This window comes from Babylonia areolata, chromosome 27 (assembly GCF_041734735.1).
Source record: "Babylonia areolata isolate BAREFJ2019XMU chromosome 27, ASM4173473v1, whole genome shotgun sequence".
NCBI classification, from domain to species: Eukaryota; Metazoa; Mollusca; class Gastropoda; order Neogastropoda; family Buccinidae; genus Babylonia; species Babylonia areolata.
In genome coordinates this window covers 37,670,546-37,685,640 of record NC_134902.1, presented here as the reverse complement: position 1 = coordinate 37,685,640, position 15,095 = coordinate 37,670,546, and the positions used below count along the sequence as shown (strand labels likewise).

At 52.0% G+C, this 15,095-nt stretch overlaps 1 protein-coding gene across 3 annotated transcripts in view; it reads left to right on the top strand.

Annotated features, from left to right (window-relative positions):
- Positions 1 to 10,185, top strand: part of LOC143301407 (uncharacterized) — a 40,799-nt gene extending 30,614 nt beyond the window's left edge. For all 3 annotated transcript variants that reach the window (XM_076615665.1, XM_076615664.1, XM_076615663.1), the window contains 6 exons: positions 115 to 213; positions 2,186 to 2,284; positions 4,280 to 4,378; positions 6,947 to 7,046; positions 9,416 to 9,514; positions 10,050 to 10,185. In XM_076615665.1, the coding sequence (XP_076471780.1) occupies positions 115 to 213; positions 2,186 to 2,284; positions 4,280 to 4,378; positions 6,947 to 7,046; positions 9,416 to 9,458 (440 nt within the window). In that variant the 3' untranslated portion in view covers positions 9,459 to 9,514; positions 10,050 to 10,185. The remainder of the gene's footprint in view (positions 1 to 114; positions 214 to 2,185; positions 2,285 to 4,279; positions 4,379 to 6,946; positions 7,047 to 9,415; positions 9,515 to 10,049) is intronic.
- The last annotated feature ends 4,910 nt before the right edge of the window (positions 10,186 to 15,095 follow it).

Below are 15,095 nucleotides of genomic sequence, written 5' to 3'. Positions count from 1 at the left end.
AGTTCGTTTTGTGATCTTCTGCATGTTGTGCTCAAAAGCTGTGGTGTTCATTGCTGCACGGTGTTGTCCCTGAAGGACTGAATTGTTGACACCACTGGTCTGTCCAACCCCCAGGGGACAACAGGCAGGTCCAGCCCGGGTCCTCCTGTCCTGCTGACCCCGACTACCAAAACCTGCACCTGGACCGTCCTGCCGCCTCCCTGGGCCCTGCAGGTGATGGGGGTGGGGGTGGTGAGGGTGGTGATGGTAGTGGTGGTGGTGGTGACGGTGGTGGTGGTGATGGTGTTGGTGTTGGTGGTGGTGTTGGTGGTAGTGATGGTTGTGGTAGTGGTGGTGTTGGTGATGGTGATCATGGTGATGGGGGTGGTGGTGGTGGTGATGGTGGTGGTGGTGATGATGGTGATGGGGGTGGTGGTGGTGATGATGATGATGGTGGTGGTGGTGGTGATGGTGGTTGTGATGATGGTGATGATGATGGTGATGATGATGGTGGTGGTGGTGGTGGTGATGGTGGTGGTGATGATGATAATGGTGATGGAGTTGATGGTCGTGGTGGTGACGGTAATGGTGGTGGTGGTGGTGATGGTGGTGGTGATGGTGAATATGGTTATAGTGATAGTAATAAAGATGACTGTTGTGACAGAATGTGCAGTGTGTGTGTGTGTGTGTGTGTGTGTGTGTGTGTGTGTGTGTGTGTGTGTGTAGTCTCGTAGGTACATTTTGGTGTGTGTACATGTAAGATTGATATAATGTACTACATATTATCATCATGTCTTTTTGACAAAGGACCGAAAACAGGTTTTTGGATACAGAGCTGTCACGTTGATAGTGATGATGATGATGATGATGATGATGATGAGGAGGAGGAGGAGGAGGAGGATGGAGGTGGGTGTTGGGTGCGGAGGTTGATTTGGAGACATCGCACTAGCACGTGATAATTTTGCATTAGAGAGAGAGAGAGAGAGAGAGAGAGAGAGAGAGAGAGAGAGAGTATGTGTGTGTGTTGCGGTTAGAGAGGGAGAGAGAGAGGGTGTGTGTGTGTGTTGGGGTTAGAGAGTGGGAGAGAGAGAGAGAGAGAGAGAGAGAGAGAGAGAGATGGTGTGTGTGTGTTGGGGTTAGAGAGGGGGAGAGAGAGAGAGAGGGTGTGTGTGTGTTGAGGTTAGAGAGGGAGAGAGAGAGAGATGGTGTGTGTGTGTTGGGGTTAGAGAGGGAGAGAGAGAGAGAGAGGGTGTGTGTGTGTTGGGGTTAGAGAGGGAGAGAGAGAGAGAGTGTGTGTGTGTGTGTTGGGGTTAGAGAGGGAGAGAGAGAGAGAGAGAGTGTGTGTGTGTTGGGGTTAGAGAGAGAGAGAGAGAGAGAGAGAGAGGGTGTGTGTGTTGGGGTAGAGAGGGGGAGAGAGAGAGAGAGAGAGGGTGTGTGTGTGTTGGGGTTAGAGAGGGAGAGAGAGAGGGTATGTGTGTGTTAGGGTTAGAGAGGGAGAGAGAGAGAGAGAGAGAGAGAGAGAGAGAGAGGGAGGGTGTGTGTGTGTTGGGGTTAGAGAGGGGGAGAGAGAGAGAGAGGATGTGTGTGTGTGTTGGGGTTAGACAGGGAGGGAGAGAGAAAGAGAGAGAGAGAGAGAGGGTGTGTGTTGGCGTTAGAGAGGGGGGGGGGGAGAGAGAGAGAGGGTATGTGTTGGGGTTAGAGAGAGGGAGAGAGAGAGAGAGTGTGTGTGTGTGTGTTGGCGTTAGAGAGGGGGGTGGGGAGAGAGAGAGGGTATGTGTGTGTTGGCGTTAGAGAGGGGGAGAGAGAGAGAGAGGGTATGTGTTGGGGTTAGAGAGAGAGAGAGAGAGAGAGAGAGAGAGAGAGAGAGAGAGAGAGTACCATTACTCGCTTTTTTCGTGTTCTTTTTTATGTCATATTTTTCTTTTTCTTTTTTTTCTCCTTCTTCTGTACTCTTTCCTTCTATAATACTTTCTGTTCTTTGCCTTGGTATTTTCCTGACTTTGTCGCCGCCTCTGTTTTCACCTGTCTCTCCATTATAGTATTGCTACTTTTTCCTTTGTCGCAGCCAGTTCCGTGCTCACGCTATATGACGAGTTCGTTTTGTGATCTTCTGCATGTTGTGCTCAAAAGCTGTGGTGTTCATTGCTGCACAGTGTTGTCCCTGAAGGACTGAATTGTTGACACCACTGGTCTGTCCAACCCCCAGGGGACAACAGGCAGGTCCAGCCCGGGTCCTCCTGTCCTGCTGACCCCGACTACCAAAACCTGCACCTGGACCGTCCTGCCGCCTCCCTGGGCCCTGCAGGTGATGGGGGTGGGGGTGGTGAGGGTGGTGATGGTAGTGGTGGTGGTGGTGACGGTGGTGGTGGTGACGGTGTTGGTGTTGGTGGTGGTGTTGGTGGTAGTGATGGTTGTGGTAGTGGTGGTGTTGGTGATGGTGATCATGGTGATGGGGGTGGTGGTGGTGGTGATGATGGTGGTGATGATGGTGACGGTGGTGGTGATGGTGGTGGTGGTGATGATGGTGATGGGGGTGGTGGTGGTGATGATGATGATGGTGGTGGTGGTGGTGATGGTGGTGGTGATGATGGTGATGATGATGGTGATGATGGTGGTGGTGGTGGTGGTGATGGTGGTGGTGATGATGATAATGGTGATGGAGTTGATGGTCGTGGTGGTGACGGTAATGGTGGTGGTGGTGGTGATGGTGGTGGTGATGGTGAATATGGTTATAGTGATAGTAATAAAGATGACTGTTGTGACAGAATGTGCAGTGTGTGTATGTGTGTGTGTGTGTGTGTGTGTGTGTGTGTGTGTGTGTGTGTGTGTGTGTGTAGTCTCGTAGGTACATTTTGGTGTGTGTACATGTAAGATTGATATAATGTACTACATATTATCATCATGTCTTTTTGAAAAAGGACCGAAAACAGGTTTTTGGATACAGAGCTGTCACGTTGATAGTGATGATGATGATGATGATGATGATGAGGAGGAGGAGGAGGAGGAGGAGGATGGAGGTGGGTGTTGGGTGCGGAGGTTGATTTGGAGACATCGCACTAGCACGTGTTAATTTTGCATTAGAGAGAGAGAGAGAGAGAGAGAGAGAGAGAGAGACAGAGTATGTGTGTGTGTTGCGGTTAGAGAGGGAGAGAGAGAGGGTGTGTGTGTGTTGGGGTTAGAGAGTGGGAGAGAGAGAGAGAGAGAGAGAGAGAGAGAGAGAGATGGTGTGTGTGTGTTGGGGTTAGAGAGGGGGAGAGAGAGAGAGAGGGTGTGTGTGTGTTGAGGTTAGAGAGGGAGAGAGAGAGAGATGGTGTGTGTGTGTTGGGGTTAGAGAGGGAGAGAGAGAGAGAGAGGGTGTGTGTGTGTTGGGGTTAGAGAGGGAGAGAGAGAGAGAGGTGTGTGTGTGTGTTGGGGTTAGAGAGGGAGAGAGAGAGAGAGAGAGTGTGTGTGTGTTGGGGTTAGAGAGAGAGAGAGAGAGAGAGAGAGAGGGTGTGTGTGTTGGGGTAGAGAGGGGGAGAGAGAGAGAGAGAGAGGGTGTGTGTGTGTTGGGGTTAGAGAGGGAGAGAGAGAGGGTATGTGTGTGTTAGGGTTAGAGAGGGAGAGAGAGAGAGAGAGAGAGAGAGAGAGAGAGAGAGAGGGAGGGTGTGTGTGTGTTGGGGTTAGAGAGGGGGAGAGAGAGAGAGAGGATGTGTGTGTGTGTTGGGGTTAGACAGGGAGGGAGAGAGAAAGAGAGAGAGAGAGAGAGGGTGTGTGTTGGCGTTAGAGAGGGGGGGGGAGAGAGAGAGAGGGTATGTGTTGGGATTAGAGAGAGGGAGAGAGAGAGAGAGTGTGTGTGTGTGTGTTGGCGTTAGAGAGGGGGGTGGGGAGAGAGAGAGGGTATGTGTGTGTTGGCGTTAGAGAGGGGGAGAGAGAGAGAGAGGGTATGTGTTGGGGTTTGAGAGAGAGAGAGAGAGAGAGAGAGAGAGAGAGAGAGATTACTCGCTTTTTTCGTGTTCTTTTTTATGTCATATTTTTCTTTTTCTTTTTTTTCTCCTTCTTCTGTACTCTTTCCTTCTATAATACTTTCTGTTCTTTGCCTTGGTATTTTCCTGACTTTGTCGCCGCCTCTGTTTTCACCTGTCTCTCCAGTATAGTATTGCTACTTTTTCCTTTGTCGCAGCCAGTTCCGTGCTCACGCTATATGACGAGTTCGTTTTGTGATCTTCTGCATGTTGTGCTCAAAAGCTGTGGTGTTCATTGCTGCACAGTGTTGTCCCTGAAGGACTGAATTGTTGACACCACTGGTCTGTCCAACCCCCAGGGGACAACAGGCAGGTCCAGCCCGGGTCCTCCTGTCCTGCTGACCCCGACTACCAAAACCTGCACCTGGACCGTCCTGCCGCCTCCCTGGGCCCTGCAGGTGATGGGGGTGGGGGGTGGGGGGGGAGGGAGGGGGGGGGGAGGGGGGGGGAGGGTTTTGGTGGGTGGTGGGGGGGGATTTGGGGTTTGGTGGTTTTTGGGAGGGGTTTTGGTTTGGGGGGGTGGGGGTTGGGAGTTTGGGATTTGGTGGTGGTGGGGTGGTGGTATGGTGGTGGTGGGGATGTTTTATGGGGGGGGGGGGAGGAGGTTGGTGGTGGGTGGGGGGTGAGGTTTATGGTTGGTGGTGGGTGGTGGGGAATTGTTTGGGTGGGTGATGGGGGGGGAATTTTTTGGGGTTTTTTTTAAAGGGTTTTTTGGTTTAAAATAAGTGACTTTTGTGCAGAATGTCCCGTGTGTGTGTGTGTGTGGTGTGGGTGTTGTTGTGTGTGTGTGTGTGTGTGTGTGTGTAGTCCGTGGTTTACTTTGGTGGTGTCATGTAAGTTGTTTAATGTACTAATTTTTATATCATGTCTTTTTAAAAAGGCCCGAAAACGGGTTTTTGGATCAGAGTGTCCGTTGATGGGGAATGTGATGTGAGGGGTTTGATGATGAGGGGGGGGGGAGGAGGGGGGGAGGAGGAGGATGGAGGTGGGTTTTGGGTGGGAAGTTGATTTGGGCATCGCCTACACGGTAATTTGCTTTGGGGGAAGAGAGGAAAGGGGGAGGAAAAGGGGGGGGGAAGTAGTTGTGGTTGTGGTTGAGGGGGGAAGGAGGTGTGTGTGTTTTGGGTTTAGAGAGGGGAGGAGAAGGAGGGGAGAGAGAGGGAGAGAGAGAGATTGGTTTTTTGGGGGGGGGGGGGTGTGTTGTGGGGGGTTAGGGGGGGAGGGGGGAGAAAAAGAGAGAGGGGGGAGAGGGGGGGTGTGTGTTTTTTGGGGTTGGAGGGGGAGAAGGAGGGGGTTTTGGTGTGTTTTTGGGGGTTGGGGGAGGAGGGAGAGGGGGTGGGGGGGGGGGGAGAAGAGAGGGGGGGGGTGTGTGGTTGGGGTTAGGAGGGGGGGAGAGGGAGAGGGTGTGTTGTGTTGGGGTTAAGAGGGAGAGAGAGAGAGTTGTGTGTGGTGTTGGGGTTGGAGGGAGAGGAGAGGAGGAGGGTGTGTGTGTGTTGGGGTTAGAGGGGGAGGAGGGGGAGAGAGGGGTTGTTTGGGGTTTTGGGGGTTAGAGGGGAAAAGAGGAGAGAGTGTGTGTGTGTGTGGTGTGTTGGGGTTAGAGAGGGAGGGAGAGAGAGAGGAGAGGGGGGGTGTGTGTTTTGGTGTTGGGGTTAGAGAGGGAGAGGAGAGGGGAGTGTGTGTGTTGGTGTTGTTTGGGGTTGAGAGGGAGAGAAGAGAGAGGAGGGGTGTGTGTGGGGGCGTTAGGAGGGGGGGGGGGGGAGAGGAGAGAGGGTTTTGTGTTGGGGTTAGGAAGGGGAGAGAGGAGAGGGTGTGTGTGTGGGTGTTGGGTTAGAAGGGGGGGGGGGGGGGGGGTTTTGGGGGGGGGACGAGAGAGAGGGGGGGGGGGGGGGTGTTGTTTTGGGGTTTTAGGAGGGGGGGAGGAGGGGAGGGGGGGGGAGGGGGGGGAGAAGGAGAGAGGGGAGAGAGGGGGGGTGTGTGTTGGCTTTTTGAGAGGGGGGGGGGGAGGGAGAGAGGGGTTGTGTGTGTTGGCGTTAGGAGGGGGGGAGGAGAAGAGGGTCGAGAGAGAGGGTGCGTGAGTTGGCGTTAGATGAGGGAGGGAGAGAGATGAGAGGAGAGAGAGAGAGAGGGTGTGTGTGTTGGCGTTTATAGAGGGGGGAGAGAGAGAGAGAGAGAGAGAGAGAGAGAGGATGGTGTGTGTGTTGGCGTTAGAGAGGGGGGGGGGGAGAGAGAGAGAGAGAGAGAGAGGGGTGTGTGTGTTGGCGTTAGAGAGGGGGGGGGGGGAGAGAGAGGGTATGTGTGTGTTGGCGTTAGAGAGGGGAGAGAGAGAGAGAGAGAGAGAGAGAGGGGGTGTGTGTGTTGGGGTTAGAGAGGGAGGGGAGAGAGAGAGAGAGAGAGAGAGAGGGTGTGTGTGTCGGGTAGAGAGGGGGGGGGGGAGAGAGAGAGGGTATGTGTTGGGGTTAGAGAGAGGGAGAGAGAGAGAGAGGGTGTGTGTGTGTGTTGGCGTTAGAGAGGGGGGGTGGGGAGAGAGAGAGGGTATGTGTGTGTTGGCGTTAGAGAGGGGGAGAGAGAGAGAGAGGGTATGTGTTGGGGTTAGAGAGAGAGAGAGAGAGAGAGAGAGAGAGAGAGAGAGAGAGAGTACCAGTACTCGCTTTTTTCGTGTTCTTTTTTATGTCATATTTTTCTTTTTCTTTTTTTTCTCCTTCTTCTGTACTCTTTCCTTCTATAATACTTTCTGTTCTTTGCCTTGGTATTTTCCTGACTTTGTCGCCGCCTCTGTTTTCACCTGTCTCTCCAGTATAGTATTGCTACTTTTTCCTTTGTCGCAGCCAGTTCCGCGCTCACGCTATATGACGAGTTCGTTTTGTGATCTTCTGCATGTTGTGCTCAAAAGCTGTGGTGTTCATTGCTGCACAGTGTTGTCCCTGAAGGACTGAATTGTTGACACCACTGGTCTGTCCAACCCCCAGGGGACAACAGGCAGGTCCAGCCCGGGTCCTCCTGTCCTGCTGACCCCGACTACCAAAACCTGCACCTGGACCGTTCCTGCCGCCTCCCTGGGCCCTGCAGGTGATGGGGGTGGGGGTGGTGAGGGTGGTGATGGTAGTGGTGGTGGTGGTGACGGTGGTGGTGGTGATGGTGTTGGTGTTGGTGGTGGTGTTGGTGGTAGTGATGGTTGTGGTAGTGGTGGTGTTGGTGATGGTGATCATGGTGATGGGGGGTGGTGGTGGTGGTGATGATGGTGGTGGTGATGATGGTGATGGGGGTGGTGGTGGTGATGATGATGATGGTGGTGGTGGTGGATGATGGTGGTTGTGATGGTGGTGTGATGATGGTGATGATGATGGTGGTGGTGGTGGTGGTGATGGTGGTGGTGATGATGATAATGGTGATGGAGTTGATGGTCGTGGTGGTGACGGTAATGGTGGTGGTGGTGGGGGGGGGGGGGGTGGGGGGGGGGGGGGGGGGGGGGGGGGGGGAGATGGGGGGGGGGTGGGGGGGTGGGGGGGGGGGGGAGGGGGGGGTGGGGGGGGGGGGAGGTGGTGTGGAGGGTGGGGGGGGGGTGTGGAGGGGGGGGGGGGGGGGGGGGGGGGGGTGGGGGGGGGGAGGGGGGGGTGGGGGGGGGGGCGAGGTGGGGGGGGGGGGGCGGGGGGGGAGGGGTGGGGGGGGGGGGGGAGGGGGGGGGGGGGGGGGGGGGGGGGTGGGGGGGGGGGTGGGGGGGGGGGTGTGGGGGGGGGGGGGGGGGGGGGGGGGGGGGGGGGGGGGTGGGGGGGGGGGGGGGGGGGGGGGGGTGGGGGGGGGGGGGGGGGGGGGGGGGGGAGGGGGGGTGTGGGGGGGGGGGGGGGGGGGTGGGGGGGGGGGGGGGGGGGGGGGTGGGGGGGGTGGGGGGGGGGGGGCGGTGGGGGGGGGGGGGGGGGGGGGGGGGGGGGGGGGGGTGGGGGGGGGGGGGGGGGAGGGGGGGGGGGGTGGGGGGGGTGGGGGGGGGTGGGGGGGGGGGGGGGAGGGGGTGGGGGGGGGGGGGGTGGGAAGAAGGGAAGGGTAGTTGTGTTGTTGAGAGAAGGAGGGGAGGTTGTGTGGGGTGTGTTGGGTTGGTGGGGGGTAGGGGGGTGTGTGTGTGTTGTGTTAGGGGGGGGAAGGGGTGTGTGTTGTGTTGTTTTGGATAAAAATAAGAGTTTTTGGGGGGTTTTTTGGTTAAGGGAGGAAGGAGGAGGAGAGAAGGGAGGGGGGAGGGGGGGGGTGAGGGGGGGGGGTGGGAGGTTTGTTTTGGGTTGCATAGAGGAAAGATAGAGAGAGAGAAGAGGAGTGGGGGGAGAGTAGAGAGGGGGGGAGGGGGGAGAGGGGGTTTGTGTTGGGTTAGAGGAGGGAGAGAGGAGGGGTGGTGTGTGTGTTGGGTTGGGTGGGAGAGAGAGGGGGAGAGGAGAAAAGAGGGGTTTGTGTGTGTTGGGGTTAGAGAGGGGGAGAGAGAGAGAGAGGGGGTTTGGAGGAGAGAGGAGAGAGAGGGGGTGTTGGGTGGGGGGGGGAGGAGGAGGTAGGGAGGGTTGGTGGGGGGGGTTAGAGAGGAGAGAGAGGGTTGGTGTGTGTTGGGGTTAGAGAGGGAGAGAGAGAGAGAGAGAGTGGTGTTGTTTTGGGTTAGGAGAGAGAGAGGGAAGAGAGAGAGAAGAGAGGAGGGGGGGAGGGGGGGGAGAGAGAGGGGGGGAGAGGAGAGAGAGAAGAGAGGGTGGTGTGTGGTTGGGTTAGAGAGAGAAGGGGGGGAGGGAGAGAGAGGAGAGAGGAGAGGGGAGGAGAGGGAGGGGGGTTAGAGAGGGGGGGGGGGGGGGAGAGAGGAAAAGGGGGAGAGGGGGGGTTGGTTGTGTGGGGGGACGGGAGGGAGAGAGAGGAGGAGAGAGGGGTGGTGGGGGGAGAGGAGGGGGGGGGGAGAGAGAGAGGGTATGTGTTGGGGTTAGAGAGAGGGAGAGAGAGAGAGAGGGTGTGTGTGTGTGTGTTGGCGTTAGAGAGGGGGGTGGGGAGAGAGAGAGGGTATGTGTGTGTTGGCGTTAGAGAGGGGGAGAGAGAGAGAGAGGGTATGTGTTGGGGTTAGAGAGAGAGAGAGAGAGAGAGAGAGAGAGAGTACCAGTACTCGCTTTTTTCGTGTTCTTTTTTATGTCATATTTTTCTTTTTCTTTTTTTTCTCCTTCTTCTGTACTCTTTCCTTCTATAATACTTTCTGTTCTTTGCCTTGGTATTTTCCTGACTTTGTCGCCGCCTCTGTTTTCACCTGTCTCTCCAGTATAGTATTGCTACTTTTTCCTTTGTCGCAGCCAGTTCCGTGCTCACGCTATATGACGAGTTCGTTTTGTGATCTTCTGCATGTTGTGCTCAAAAGCTGTGGTGTTCATTGCTGCACAGTGTTGTCCCTGAAGGACTGAATTGTTGACACCACTGGTCTGTCCAACCCCCAGGGGACAACAGGCAGGTCCAGCCCGGGTCCTCCTGTCCTGCTGACCCCGACTACCAAAACCTGCACCTGGACCGTCCTGCCGCCTCCCTGGGCCCTGCAGGTGATGGGGGTGGGGGTGGTGAGGGTGGTGATGGTAGTGGTGGTGGTGGTGACGGTGGTGGTGGTGATGGTGTGGTGTTGGTGGTGGTGTTGGTGGTAGTGATGGTTGTGGTAGTGGTGGTGTTGGTGATGGTGATCATGGTGATGGGGGTGGTGGTGGTGGTGATGATGGTGGTGATGATGGTGACGGTGGTGGTGATGGTGGTGGTGGTGATGATGGTGATGGGGGTGGTGGTGGTGATGATGATGATGGTGGTGGTGGTGGTGATGGTGGTGGTGATGATGGTGATGATGATGGTGATTATGATGGTGGTGGTGGTGGTGGTGATGGTGGTGATGATGATAATGGTGATGGAATTGATGGTCGTGGTGGTGACGGTAATGGTGGTGGTGATGGTGATGGTGGTGGTGATGGTGAATATGGTTATAGTGATAGTAATAAAGATGACTGTTGTGACAGAAAGTGATACAGCACTTTTCAGTACAGTACAGTATAGTACAGCTCGATACAATGTCACAATTTGTTCCAAATCCAGGGATCGTCAGCCGTGCCGGCGAAGACACTTACCACATCACCTCCCCGTCCACCGTGACGTCACCGGCTGTCAGCCAATCGGAGGCCGACAACACGTACCCGGAAGTGGACGCCCAATCCATCCGGGCTCCCAAGATGACGTCACCTGCCGCCAGCCGATGGGAGGCCGACAACACGTACCCGGAAGTGGACGAAAATCGTGCAGCGCCCCCTTCAGGCGGCATATATCGCGTGCTGGAAGCCACCCCTGACCGCAGCGACACCACGCCTGGCGCCGAGGACAAGGGAGACTACCATCACCTGGAGCTGGGAGGCCGGAAGGAGGAGGCGGGTGGTGGGGGTGGGGGTAAGGTGTATGACGGACTGCAGTGGGTGGGAGGCGACACGTACAGTCACGTGCAGAGAGGGGGCAGGACGGAGGAGGTTGTCGATGGGATCTACTCGCACATCTGAGCTGTCTGGGATGACAGGCGGGAAGTGGGTGGCTGTGATTTAACTCTCAACGTTTTGGCCGTTAGCGTCTTCAGCCAGCTGCTGGCTGTGATACACCACCCCCTTCCCCACCCCTCCCCCTAGACCTTGAGTAGGGGAACAGGGAGCTAGCCTTTCGGAAAGAAACCCACAGTAATAAGAGGGCTTCCCCTGGCAAAAATCTGTAGAACGAACGTACGCATGCAGACAGAAAAAGAATCGAAAAGAAATGGGTGGGGTAGGAATTTTGATCCACATTCTCTCATTGGGGGACATCAGCCATTTATATAGGATGAAATCAGAGATCGATGCAATGGAATGCAATACAATGCAATGATAATGACAAGTAATCAAACCCACTCCTTACCCGACCTATATTCACAATGAAATAAATTGAAATAGTATAACCAGTTCAAGTTTTCATGAATTTTTTTTTCAAAGCGGATGTCAATTTTCAGAATGGCATAGAACAAAACCAGTCCGATATCCATGGCAAAGTTTTTATTGTTGTAATGTATTTACTTCATTTTTTTTTTAATGTTTCTTTTTTCATTGTCTGCTTATTTGTTTTGACTGTTTACTGATGTAATTGTTTCAGGAATATTTCATGCTTCGTTTTATGGATTAACTTCATTGTGGAGGACATATTCTACATCGCATTGCATTGCACTGTTTTCCTTTTCGTCACATTGATTTCTCTGTGTGAAAGTCGGCCTTCTCTCCCAAGGGAGAGCATTCCACTCAGAGCAAAGTCACCCATTATTTTTTCTTCAAGAGTTTTCGTTTGCTATTAACTCTCTCCATACGAACGGCGAAAGAGACGACGTTAACAGCGTTTCATCCCAATTACCATCATCAAAATATTGCAAGCGGAACGCTCTTATACTGAAGAGGTGAATGGTGACAAAGAATACCACAGTTCTGACGACGGAAGCTAAAGGTGTGGTCATTCAGACACCCACTGGACATCCGAGGGGTCTGTGTAGAGGAGAAGAGAGGACTGGCCGTACTGAGTGAGTTAAAGTTGTTTTTTTTAGAGAGAATTTTTCCGGGAAACCCTTTTGTTACCATGATTTTTTTTTAACGTACGCTAACTACATGCTGCACATGGGCCAGGGTTTACTGGTTCATCCGAATGAACAGACCGTGGTCCAGTGGAAGGGGGGTGGGGGATTCCAGGTCAGCGTATGGGACTCGAACCTGTTGACACTGGCTTCCTAGGCTGGTGCGTTACCGCTAGGCCACCATGGATAATTAACCACATCTCCACTTTCCATGGATAAATAACAACCTCCCCACTTTCCATGGATAAATGACCACCTCTCCACTTTCCATGGATAAAATTAATAACCACCTATCCACTTTTGGATAAATAACCACCTCTCCACTTTTGGATAAATAACCACCTCCCCACTTTTGGATAAATAACCACCTCTCCACTTTTGGATAAATAACCACCTCTCCACTTTCCAGGGATAATTAACCATCTCTCCACTTTCCATGGATAAATAACAATCTCCCCACTTTTGGATAAATAACCACCTCTCCACTTTCCATGGATAAATAACCAACCAGCCAGGCCACCTCTCCACTTTTGGATAAGTAACCACCTCTCCACTTTCCATGGATAAATGACCACCTCTCCACTTTCCATGGATAAATGACCACCTCTCCACTTTCCATGAATAAATAACCACCTCCCCACTTTCCAAGGATAAATAACCACCTCTCCACATCCCCCTGTGTCTCTGGCTCCAGGTGAGGTCTGTCTCCCTGCTGTTTGAATGCTGCGGTGCAGGATTTGCCCGCCCTTTCTTCGAAATTCACCGGGTTTTTTTAATTAAAAAAAAAAAAATTTCTATGTGTGAGGTGGTGTGGAGGCGTGGTTTACGTGTTCGGTTTTTTCTTTGTTTATATTTCAACTTTCCGTGTATACACATAACTTTTTCATTATTTGGCTGCTCTGTTCTAGACTATTCTTTTTTTTTTCTTTTTAATGAAAGACAATTTGCACAAATGCTTTTTGTTTTAAATCCCATTTTCTTCGTTGACGTGGGCTGGGATAGTCTTACTTTGACCGTTCGTTGTTTTTTTATGAGCGGCCTTTTTGTATGACTGCCTGACTTTTAAAATGCAGTCGTTGATTTCTCTGTGTGAGGTGTATTTGTATTTGTATTTCTTTTTATCACAACAGATTTCTCTGTGTGAAATTCGGGCTGCTCTCCCCAGGGAGAGCGCGTCGCTACACTACAGCGCCACCCATTTTTTTATATTTTTTTCTGCGTGAAGTTTTATTTGTTTTTCCTATCGAAGTGGATTTTTCAACAGAATTTTGCCAGGAACAACCCTTTTGATGCCGTGGGTTCTCTTACGTGCGCTAAGTGCATGCTGCACACGGGACCTCGGTTTATCGTCTCATCCGAATGACTAGCGTCCAGACCACCACTCAAGGTCTAATGGAGGGGGAGAAAATATCGGCGGCTGAGCCGTGATTCGAACCAGCGCGCTCAGATTCTCTCGCTTCCTGAGCGGACGCGTTACCTCTAGGCCATCACTCCACTAGAGAGGTGGGGTGGGGGTCTATTGTTAACATTTTTGTCCAAGTCCCCGTGCGTGTACCTGTCTGTTGCCTGTTGATTTTGAGGGTGGTGGGGGGTTGGGGGGGGGGGTGGGGGGGGGTTGTTTCGTCACGTAGGCTGCACTTACTCAGAGCACTGAGTGTTGTGAGCCAAATATCATGATAATGTCCTTTTGTTTCTAATCATGTTTTTTTGTGTATGGAGAGGTGGTGGTGCTCTTTCTCCTTCGGTTCAAAAGAAAAGAAATCACGTAGGAAAGAGAAAAAATGCTCCGCGTTCACTTTAACGTTTTTATGATTTTTTTTTTTTGATAGCTGTTTTCTATTTTTGTTTTTTTATTCGAAAAATTGAAATGAAAACGTATAATCTTAATGACTGCCATTTCGTTGGTTTTTTTTTTTCCTTTCTTTTATTTGTTCTTTTTTCTCTACACATCTTTCTCACTAAACATTCCAGTGACATGACTGGTGTATTGATTTCTATGTTTTTCACCGTCATTATTTTACAGTTTAACGAATTTTTCACACACAAAATATTCTGTGAATACCTCTCGCGGAGTATCATTTTATTGTATTTTACCAACAGGTCTAATCTGTCACTCGTTTACCATCCTCTGAACCAAGGGGCGTTACTCTTACATTTTAGCGATACGTATGTCGTCTCGTGTATTTACAAAGCTACCCAGACCTGCCATTCATGTTGTTGATGCTTGTTTTATGCGGCTTTTGTGTGCGACTGCAAGCGGCGTACTTTATACGTTCTTTTGTTCCTGTATACTTTTTGTCACAAGCAGATGTGGTGTAGCGAATATGGATCAGTCTGCACAGTTTGACATCTCTTTGAAACTGAAATAGAAACTATGCATTATTACGTAGTCTGGTGATGATAAACCAGCCAGAATGTTTGGTACCTCCAGCTTCCAGCACAGTTTATCATCACAATACGTTGGGTGGTGTGGTGATGATGAACCAATCAATGTTGGACACCTCCAGCTTTTAGCACAGTTTATCATCACAATACGTTGGGTGGTGTAGTGATGATGAACCAATCAATGTTGGACACCTCCAGCTTTTAGCACAGTTTATCATCACAATACGTTGGGTGGTGTGGTGATGATGAACCAATCAATGTTGGACACCTGCAGCTTTCAGCACTATCATCACGGTGCATTAGGTGGTGCAGTTGAACATAGTGATGGAAGGGTTCTACACGTTGTTTCAGTGACGTCTGGATTGACTGGCACGTGTTGAAATGGTTCAGGTTTCAGACGAACGCTTTTTCCCGCCTTGTGTTGACAATGCTGTGACCTTCAAGCCCAGCAGCACGTTAAACAGCCATGAACTAATTAACCGCCAGCTTCCACCTGCAAGGTGGTTGTGTCAGTATGCGTTGCCTGTTCAATTTGGTTATTTCATTTCATCCATTTGCCTTCTATGTATCTTCTGTTTTATTACATTTTTAAAGCATCGATTTCTTTGTTTTTGTGTATAATCATCATGTTTCATTACATGTTCATGTTTTTAGGGCTGACTGTCGTGGTCTGACGGTTGTGTTGGGTTTAATCGAAGGTCAGGCATCTACTTATTTTTGTGCAGATGTAGTGTAGTGGATATGGATCAGTCCGCACGCTGTGAGACCTCCTTGAAACTGACATAGCTGTGGGTACATTCCAACCCTTGATGTGAGCGCCGTGAGACTGAAGCGTTAAACGTGACCGTCTGTCGCGACCATGTATATCCATTTTCGTCTTCGAAAAAATAAAGTGCATCAATTTTTATGATTCTAATTAGATTAATTCTAGGCTTTGCGCATTCCTCGAATTCTGTCTGGGAATTGTCCTTGCATTTTTTTCCATTGTCTCTTATCTTACTTTGATGTAAAGCTCCCCGTCGTTGGACACATGAAGCAGTCAAGGCGCTCCATGGTCCACGGTGCTCAGCTGTTGGCTGGTGTCACCCCGTCATCTGTCGACATGTCTGAGGTCTGTCTCCACTGTC